The sequence below is a fragment of the Gavialis gangeticus genome, unplaced genomic scaffold, assembly GCF_001723915.1.
Source record: "Gavialis gangeticus isolate Ggan-Ray unplaced genomic scaffold, GavGan_comp1, whole genome shotgun sequence".
NCBI lineage: Eukaryota > Metazoa > Chordata > Crocodylia > Gavialidae > Gavialis > Gavialis gangeticus.
Window position 1 is genome coordinate 9,728,757 of NW_017729018.1, and position 10,039 is coordinate 9,738,795.

A 10,039-nucleotide genomic window follows, 5' to 3' on the forward strand; every position below is an offset into this window, starting at 1 on the left:
GTCCCTTCCGACCCTACTAACTATGAAACTATGAAAGTTGCCTGGTCTTCCCCCTTCCCCAAAACCCACATTAGGCAACAAGGCCATGCGTCTCTTAAAGCACAGACTTCTCTGTTCATCCGAGCGCGCTCCGTCGTGATGAAGAATGCAGTTTGCATGCTTCCTGATTAATGGCGTATTGCGGGCCTGCGTGTGTAAATTATTTATGACGTGGAAATCCAGAATAATTAGCTGTCATCCCTCAGTAGAGTAAATGAATTGTAGTGTTCATCATTCAGGAGACAGTCCATTTCTTACTCTTGGCTATGATCTGATTTTTTGGCGTGCATTAATTCTGAGTGGGTTGGGTTTTTTTTTTCCTCTCCTACCTTAGTCATTCTTTCTCTTCCCACCTCCCCTCCCCTGCCCTGTTGTGAAGCTGTCTGGTGTGTCTTCCCCATAATACAGAGCCGTCACAGCTCTGCCAGTCCCGGGTCTCCTGCCTCCAGGTCTTCTGTTCCTGCTCTCCTCCTTCCACCCATCCTCCAAATGCAACGGTCCCACCACTTAAATTTTACTTTGTCCTCTGATCATGTTTGATCTGTCTAAACGTTCCTGTCCTAGAGAGCCGCTCTGCCGCTGGCATGCCGTTAGATGCATGTTAATTGCCTCGGGCTTGAAAGCATATATTTGCTCCGGTGAAAGCCGCTGCCTGATACTCGAGGGTTAATGCTCCCTCGAGAGGCAGTATCGAGCACATTGTATATCAGTGGTTTTCCCTGCTGGTGAGAGAATTAGGTATTGACAGTTTAATAATGAGATCCCATTGCTATTGACTTGCTCTGTGCTGTGTTCCTGCTGCACACTTTGCTGCGGTGCTTATCTGGCTTTTGAACATGGTTTACAGAGTGATAAAGGCGTAGCTTATTAAATACCAAAAACCATATTCAGGGAACACTAAGGGACTGACTTAATCTAACAAAAGCCAGGAAATTCAGAGTAAAAGCTCAGAGCCAAATTCACCCTTGATATAGATAGATGGCCTTCGATTGAGCGACGCTAGAGGTGAATTGGCCTCATTGTGTCCACATGCAGGAGTTTTACTGATGTGGGGACTTGGTGAAGGGGTGGCGAGGGGGTGTAGGAGAGAGCAAGGTTTCAGCTCTTCCTTTCTCAGGTCGTGGTGGGGAGAGGAAGGTATTCTTCATGGATAAAGATGGCCTTTTACTGGTCTTGCAGCTCCTTGCACGGTGCTGGCCCTGAGGCATGACAGTATTACAAGTCATATTGAAATGGGAGGCTCTTTGGAGTGATTTGGGAAGAGGTTTGCAGTGCAGCATTCTTTGGTTTTCAATAATCGGAGGAAATAGTTGTCTTATACCAGGAGGCAGGGAGTTGGGACAGCGGAGCCCTGTCTAAGACTTTACCATTGACTCAAGGTGCGGTGTTCAGCCAGCTGTCCCATTTCTCTACCACTGCATTGCAGTGGATGTGATATTGTGGCCCTACTGTACAAGTTGGACTGGGAGGTCCCAGGACCTGAGAAGAAAGGTCCTAAGACCCTGCAGAGGATCAAAATAACCTCAATTTAATGAGGATTGAGAAGGGGGAAGAAACCCTGAGACCAGTGGTAGAAGCTGCAGGGGAAGGTTCTCGCTTACAGTGAAAACATGAGATCCTGGTGTGTAGATGAGAAGAAGGAAGGGGGAGTGGGGCTAAGAGCAAGATAATTCAATGGTCTTTAGGAGAGAGTAACCTGAAAACAGAGATGACTGCCTTGTCCCAGCCTCTGCACGTTAACTTTTGGAAATTACTTCCATGTGTCGATAATAAAGGTTTTATGTAACTGTGTAGGGGGTCACATGCACGCAAACCTGATCTCCCCGGGATTTTATTCATCTGAGAAGTTTCAAACAGCTGCCACTTATTTTAACAAACAACTTTCTAGAGATGGGTTGCTTTTCCAGAGTTATGTGCCGTCCTAGCTCCCAAATGCAAAATCCCATCTTTATTAAGTTACCTCAGTCGGAGGCCCAGGCAGGGTGAAATTCTGTGGTCCACCTGTGCCGGCTTTTCTAGAGGTAAAAGCTTACAAACCCAAGCTAAGTGGATTCCCAATGAGCCTGGTTCCCCTTGAAAATTCAGTGGCAGTTCAGTGCTGAAGTGCTTCAGGCAGCTTTGAGGATTTCAGCTGATAAGGTTGATCATCAGTCTGCATGGAAGTGGGAATCTGGAAGAAAGGGGAGACTGCCACTGGCATGTCAGGCTCGCTCCCAGCACTGGGACCAGGGCACTCTTGATGTTTAAAGCAGCAATATTTTTTGCCTTGAAAAATTTTTCTTCCAGCCACTTGTCTGCCAAGTTTTGGCTGCATACGGATTAAAATGGATGCGTGTTACAAGTCTCTGGAGAACAGGTGTATAATGGAAGGAGAAGCTTTCTCATAATACTCATAGAGGAATGTTGATAATGTTGCCCACTAGTGAATATGGTCTCAAATTGAATTTGGGAGGACTCTGCTGTCCAACACAAGTATGCTGGATTGAATTATTGATGGATGCTGGTAAGACTAAAATGTCGTCATCTTGTGGCTGTTCATGTGGACAGTAGTTCTGTGTCTGCTCTAGCTTCTTGGCTTGGATTCAGAGAAAGGGCAGGTAGTTCAGTAAGCAAGTTGAAAAGGATGTGGCTACCCCTGTGTGTGTGGGCACCCCCTCTTCTGGTTGAGGCCCTTGGGCTCTGCTATATAAATGAGAACGATACAAGGGTAGCTGGATGTCGACGATGTTGAGTAACATCTCTCTGTTGCATTATGTCAACTTGTGTTTTTCTGCAGAAATGCATATACTGTCGGAAGCGGATGAAGAAGGTGTTGGGTGCTTGCATTCAGTGCTCCTATGAGCACTGTTCCACTTCCTTTCACGTGACCTGCGCCCATGCTGCAGGGGTACCCATGGAGCCGGATGATTGGCCCTATGTTGTGTCCATCACTTGCTTCAAACACAAAGCAGCCAACCATAACGTGAGTGTCTTCTGTTTAAAAGCCGCTCCTCCTACATCTTTTGTCATGACTCACGATCCCTGATCGGTGGCTTTCCTCTGTTCCGTAGATCCAGTTTCGGAGGGAGATATCGTTGGGTCAGACAGTGATCACAAAGAACCGGAACGGACTTTACTACAGGTGTAAAGTGATTGGCATGACAACACAGACCTTCTACGAGGTCAACTTTGATGATGGCTCCTACAGTGACAATGTGTATCCAGAAAGCATTACAGTAAGAAGCTCTCTAGACTCCTCTATAATTGCACCACATCCTGTAAAATGCAGTGATACATTCTTGGTACATCAAAGGAAAGAACAATAAAGAAAACTGTAATGCATTTTTTATAGGAGATGTAAAAAATAGTACTAGCTGCATACCCAATACATATGATATTCATATATCTCCTTCAGAATTATGGTTTTATTGATTACCACCTGGATTCCTTTCTTCTACTCATTTTCCAAGACTCGTCGTCAGCATGTGCTGATTGATGACTTTGCACAATGCAGTCCGTTTGTTCTGTCATGTCAGCGATTTGCATATTTTAATCTGAACCATCTCTCTCTCTGTCTGCCCTTTTTGTCGGGGGGAAGCAGATGGACTGCATGCAGATTTGGTTTCTCATAGTAAACAGGTCATAGGAAATGTATTGAGTAGCTAGAACTAGGAGTTTAGGTGCCATCCACAGTTTTGCCACTGATTCACCATGCAATACTAGCCAAGTCATTCACCCTCACTTTTTCAGGCAGAATTGTGTGATTTGGTGCAAGCACATGTCCATCATCTTTCTAACTTTTCTTCTGTGTGTTGTCTTCAGAGCAGAGACTGCATCCAGATGGGACCCCCTCCAGAGGGTGAGGTGGTTCAGCTACAGTGGACTGATGGAATTGTCTGTAAGGCCAAGTTCATCGCAGCCCAGATCAGTCAGATATATCAGGTAAATAGGGAGGAGTTCAAACACCCCCCATCCCCGTCCACCTCCCATGCTGGCTGGTCCTTCTGTATACTGGAGAATTTATACCTCATAGGTACAAAAGGCTTATTGTGTTTCTGAAGATGCAGTGTGGCTTTTTGGGGATTTACATTCCCTTTGGTCTTACAGGATCTGTAATGCTAATGTATAGAGCAGGATGAAGGATTTTGTTCCAGAACATGGATGCACATATGCACAAACACAGCCTCCTTGTGTCCAGATTTGTGTCACTTGTGTCTGCCCTTAACAGTAGTATAACTAAGGTTGGGGGCCTGGGGCAGTAGGGGCAACTGCTCTGGGCACCAACTTGTTGGGGAGGGCATGTGAAAAAATATGACTGCTACTGGCAGGTTGCCTGTTCACAATTACAGCAGGAACTGGAAGTTGTCACTTGTGCTTTGTCCCAGGCACCTGGCTGTGTCCCTACATCGCTGGCCCTTCGAGATGTACAGTGAGCTCTTTGGGCACCTATACACGAGCAGCGAGGCTGCTCTGACACTGTAATTACCGTGCATCGAAGCAGGCTTAGTTAATCGAGTCAGCTGGAGCGTGGTAATTACTGCTGTCAGCATCATGTGCATCAGCGTCCCCATGCTTAAAAACGGTGGTGGGGGTGCTTTAACTAAAGCTCGTCAAACAAGCTTTAGTAAGCCACTGTGCTGCCATTTTTAAGCGCAGGGATGCTGATATATGAGATGCTCTGGGCGCTTTAATTAAAGCAGCTCAGTGAGCTACTCTAATGACAGCACCGCCATCCCTCCTTCCTCCTTCCTGGAGCACTCATATAAAGGCTCTTAAATTTTCAGCTTTTCTCTCAGATGGAAATGTTTGTGCAGGTGGTTCATCGCCATGCAGTGATTGATATCCATAATGAGGGAATGGTTAGTAACCATCAAATGATTTGTTAGTGTCCACAGAGGATTTTTTAGCACGAAGTAACATTCCTTCTAAAGGTAGAGAGTTCTACTAAAACTAAAATAAATCATTGATTTCAAGAGGCCCTGGTCTCTGGAAACTGCTTTGATTAGAAATCGAACCCTTCCTCTGTCCCTTTTGCAAATAGTTTCTGACAGAAGGTTCACCAGTGCCAAGGAGCTTGTAACGGAAGAAAGTCCCTAACAGAGAGGACTTTCTGAAGGGTGAGACCACTAGTATCCACTGGGGGAATATATAATCGGGAACTGAATGGCTCAGGATTGTTAATGGGATTATATAAGGCATCAGTTCACTTCTGACCCAGGTCAAAAGTGATGTGATACCACCAGCATCTGGTAGCTGTCTGATGGCCTATGTTAAATTAACTTGTGACCTGCAGCTCCTAGTGGATGGGTAGTTACATAATTAAAACCCTTTTGGGAGTTTAAGTGGAGGTCAGGATAGGAAGGACTTGGAGGGCTCCTATACACATGCAGGTAGGCTGCTCCAATGCTCATTCCATAAGCTTTAGTGAAAGCACCCCCGCCAGTCCTTTTCATTGTGGGGACACTGATGCACGTGATGCTCTGGGCGCTTTAATTAGCACAGCTCTCTGAGCCTTGCTAATTAAAGCGGCCCTGCCTCTTGGAACACATCTGTAAACGCCCGGAGAGACTACTCTTGCCCCTGGAAACTCTCTTCAGTCACGGAAGGTAAATGGGCAGAGCAGCTTGTGGGAACATTTTCCTCTACTGTCTTCTCTCTTACCTGTTCTCTAGTAATAACTGGATACCTTTAAGTCTCCAGTTTTGTCATCCACATTGTCTCCCTCCCTTTCTGGTAGAGACCAGAATCAGCTAGTTTTGTCATTTAAGAGGCTGTGTGCTGGGCCAGCTCCTTTGTTTGGGGCCCTGTTCCCCATATGAGGGTTTTGTTGGTAGAATACTAGTAATTACCAGCAAAGGAGGAATGGACTGCGATACATGCACAGCGCTGGTATTTCAGCACTAGAGAGTCTACAAAACGCAGCATGTTCATTTGACTACCTCTAGGCTAAGGGGTCTGCAAAAGCTTTAGCAATCCCAAGGATTTGGGGAAGGTATCAGGTGTTCCCGGTACGCTTCCATTTAAATTAACACCTGTTGCAGTATAAAAAGAACCATTGTGTGATACACGTTGGTGCCTCTGAGCAACTGTAAAAAGGGCAGGGAAAACCCTTCTTTGCTTTTTGTTCAAAGGAAGGATCTACCATACACTAAACTCCACTCACTCTAGGAACAAAATGCCCAAGGCCTGGACTTGCGAGCAGAAGAGCATAGTAATCCGGCTTTGCACAATAATGATCTCCTTGATATGATGAATCTTAACTGCTGCAAGGGAAACATAATCTGATTTAACCTGCATTTTAAATAAATTTAACTTTTGTATCACTCCATGGAAGATCTATTTTTTTGTCTGCGCTTTCTGATTAAATCAGAATGTAGGGATTTGACATTGATTGTGTAGAATAACATTAAAGGCTAAACGGTTGAAAATAAGCAATGCCATTGCCAGCACGAAATGAGAGAAAAATGTGCTTTTTGCATCTCCTGTAGTTACCTGCAAGCAGGGAGAAATAGCTTTGAAAAGTCATTTCAGACTAGTTTCCTGTTTCATACAATCTTTCACTTAATTGTGCCTTATTTTTTGTCCACTTTAGAACTGGATTAAACTAAACCTTACCAAAGCACTTTTAACATGGAATAAGAGTATCCACATATTGAGGTAGTGTGGGATAGCTTTTGTGGCTTAAATTCACCTTCCTTTCCCCCCACCCTCCTCTCCCCATCTTATTTTGCAGTGGCTTCACTGTGCAGCCAGCCACTAAGTCCAGGCTTTGCACATTAGATTTAGAGGTTGAGTTTGTAAGTGCTGACCCCAAAATTTGTCTTTAAACTTCCTCTGGGTGTTCATGGAGTGGAAGATTAAAGTCTGCTTATAACTCACTCCTTTGCATATAACTGTTACAACTGACGCATGGTTCTTGATTTGAGAAACTCAGTGGTTATTGCATATCTGACGAGTCACAACATCGGTGCACAGTGTGGGGCCACAGATAGGGGAGTCCAGAACATGGTTTCTTTCTGTTCACTGAGTTTTTCCAATTTAACCCAGGCTGTACCTTTCTCTTAAATGGTGCTGCATGTGGTTCTACATTATTTAGGAGGGTAGAGTCTGGAGCAAAGGAAGCAAGAGGCTTTGAACACTTTATCATGTAAAACTCTACATGCTCATTCTGATGAATAAACATCCCTGTAACATCTCTTGTTGCATAATTCATGATATAATCAGCGCTCAGAGAGGTTTGGGGTGAGGAGTTGATGCCATTTGGTAATACCTGACTGATTTGTTATTGCTTGTTAAAACAGAAATGTATTTTGGTAGCTGGCATTGTTTCATTTTGGCTTGTGTAAAACTTGCCTCATCTCAGAAGGAGAACGGGCTGTCATGAGACTATCTCAGGGACATTACAGCAGGGCTGAGTATGTGGTTCTTTTAATAGTTCCCAATAATATTACAGTGTCCATTGGAGAGTTTTGAAGAAAGGGTGAGAAAAATTCAGAGCTTGGGAGATACTGAAGTATAGTCAATGGTGAAGCCAGTCAGCTGATGATGGCTTTTCTTCTCTCCGCAGGTGGAGTTTGAAGATGGTTCCCAGCTGATGGTAAAGCGTGGTGATATTTACACCTTGGAGGAAGAGCTTCCCAAGAGAGTGAAATCCCGCTTGGTAAGTATTGAAGCAGCAAAATAAAATAACTTCTGCTCTCAGAGGCTCAGTCAGTTTGAAAAGGAAGGCCCAGCTTTTGTAAGATGCCAGTTCATTCACAAACAGCCTCAAGTTTTACAGTTATTCATTAAGACATTTGAAAAGGTTGTAAACAATTCCTCTTCTGCATATCAAGACACCGTACCTAGATGAGATCCTGGTCATGTTTAGGAGACCAATTGCACAAACTTTGTCATGGAAATCCTGCAACTTCAGAGTAATCAGTTGAGATGGACCGCAGTCCACTGGTGTCTGGGAAGCTGGTCGGTTAAACTGGGACAAACTGCTGCTCTTACCAGTTGCAGGCTATTCAAAGAACTTTGACTGTGGATGTGGAACACGGGACCCATTTGTTTGAATTCTCACCCAAAAGACCAATATATAATTAACTGCATGGCAGTGAATTAACCTTCAGATTAGGAAGGTCTGCATTGAGATTCTATAGAAGTGGAGTCTGTGGATGTAGAGACACACACTCCATCCCATCCCTGATTTTCTTGTTTGACCTTTAAGGCCATCACTTCCAGCCAGAACGTGAGTTCAGATACCCGATCCTGTGGAAAGCATACAGCAGCCTGCTTTGTTCTAGATGGCTGTAATGTCGACTGTTTCCTCCTGAAGGCAGAAGTGTGGAACTGAGCTTTGGAAAGATTAAATTGAAAATAAAATGAGGTGCACTAGTATTGCCAGACCAAGTCAGTCCCATTGCCCACAGGGTTTCATGTGTGTCGGCGGCTAGTAATAGGTGGTTAGAGAAGTGGCACAAAAAGCCTCTCATCCCCAAAAGTAGGTGGAATAACCTGACAGTGGGAATATCGGAGGAATCTGTTACCAGTTATTAGTTGATGAGCGCCATGGAAGATTGAAGGGTTGGTTTTTTTTAAAACCACTTCTGAAAATCCTTTTGTTCTCCCAGTGTAACTCAGGATGTTCTCGTTATCCCTATAAATGTCTCATCCTTTTTGAATCCTCGTGATCTCAATGAGATGTTAGGGCAGCAGGCTCCAAGTTGAGTCATGCTTTGTGTAATTTAGTCATCTGTTCTCTCTCCTTTAAAAAACCCTGTCAGTTCTGGAGGCAGGGGCAACGCTGATGTTGCACTTTTGAGGGCTCACATATTTTCCTGGCCAGAGCCCTGCCTTCAAGCAAAGCTCCTGAGTGACTTTGAACGGTGAGATGGGGTGTGGTGGGGTTGTCACACTGATTGGTGCTGACCTTCAGGCATTGTAACGGAGAGAGGAGAGGCATGCAATTAAAAAGTGAATAACTCATCTGCCTGGAAACTTCTAACTTGGTTACATACCTCCTGTCCCAGAGATGCTAGGAAGGGTCCTGTGGCAGTGGTGTGCATAGTGCATTAACACAGAAGAGTTGGATGAAGGAAGGAAGCCACTGGAAGCTAATGATATTTTTCTCTCCCCTGAGAATATAAGAGCTGGCGTGTGGATAGTGGCATGATTCTGAGAGCGGCCCTCCCCAAGCTGTCTCTTTGTGACGTGGGAAGTGAAAGAAGCTTCAGTTTTCTGGGTGATTTGTTCTAGGAAGGAGCAGAAAAAGCAGGGGCACAGTGAGCCCTGGATTTGCGAGGCAGGAGCTAGAGTGGAAGAGACCCAACTCCAGGAAGGACGCAGACTCAATGGTTCCTCTAAGCCCAGCAACTTCCTCTGAGCTGGTTGCTGCGTTCGCCAGACTTTGCTGGCTCTCCAGCATGCACGTAGCAAAACATTCGCTTCTGGTTACCCAGGCAGTTTTGTGAAACGAGCACCCTTGGCAGCTGATGCCATTCGCTTTTTTGTTGCTTAGCTCTAACCGTTGTCCTTTCCTGTCTCCTGTAGTCTCTCAGCACTGGGGCTCCACAGGAAGAGATGTTTTCAGGAGATGAAGTGAAGGCAGCCAAGCGCCCCCGGGTCGGCAATTCCAGGAATCCCGAGGACTATGGACAGAATCCGGATTACCTGGCCTTCATGGAGACCCTGTTGCAGACGCAGTACCAGCCAGGAACTCAGAGCAACATGTTTTAATTAAAAGAAAAGAAAAAGGAAAAGAAAAAACCCTTTTCAACCTTACGGAAAAATAATCAGGAAACTGTGGAACAAAAGGCCAGCCCTGTGCAATAGCCTGCTGTGAATTCCTCTCACCTGCTCTCGGTTGGGACTACAAGATGATCGTGTCTGGCTACAGGCTACCTCTACTCTGCTAGACACGTTGCTGACCAATAAATAGGGAGCTCGAAACTCCGTCGGACAGCATTTCACATGGAGACTTCGGAAGCGTGCGCTCGTGGAGCTTTGCACCGGGCTCCTTTTTTTTTTTTTTTTTTTT

The 10,039-nt window shown here is 45.2% G+C and overlaps 1 protein-coding gene across 4 annotated transcripts in view; it reads left to right on the plus strand.

Annotated features, from left to right (window-relative positions):
* The window catches only part of KDM4B (lysine demethylase 4B), a 165,534-nt gene extending 155,602 nt beyond the window's left edge, over positions 1-9,932 (plus strand). For all 4 annotated transcript variants that reach the window (XM_019513435.1, XM_019513437.1, XM_019513439.1 and 1 more), the window contains 5 exons: positions 2,816-3,001; positions 3,090-3,254; positions 3,841-3,960; positions 7,586-7,678; positions 9,553-9,932. In XM_019513435.1, coding sequence (XP_019368980.1) covers positions 2,816-3,001; positions 3,090-3,254; positions 3,841-3,960; positions 7,586-7,678; positions 9,553-9,738 — 750 coding nt within the window. In that variant the 3' untranslated portion in view covers positions 9,739-9,932. The remainder of the gene's footprint in view (positions 1-2,815; positions 3,002-3,089; positions 3,255-3,840; positions 3,961-7,585; positions 7,679-9,552) is intronic.
* The last annotated feature ends 107 nt before the right edge of the window (positions 9,933-10,039 follow it).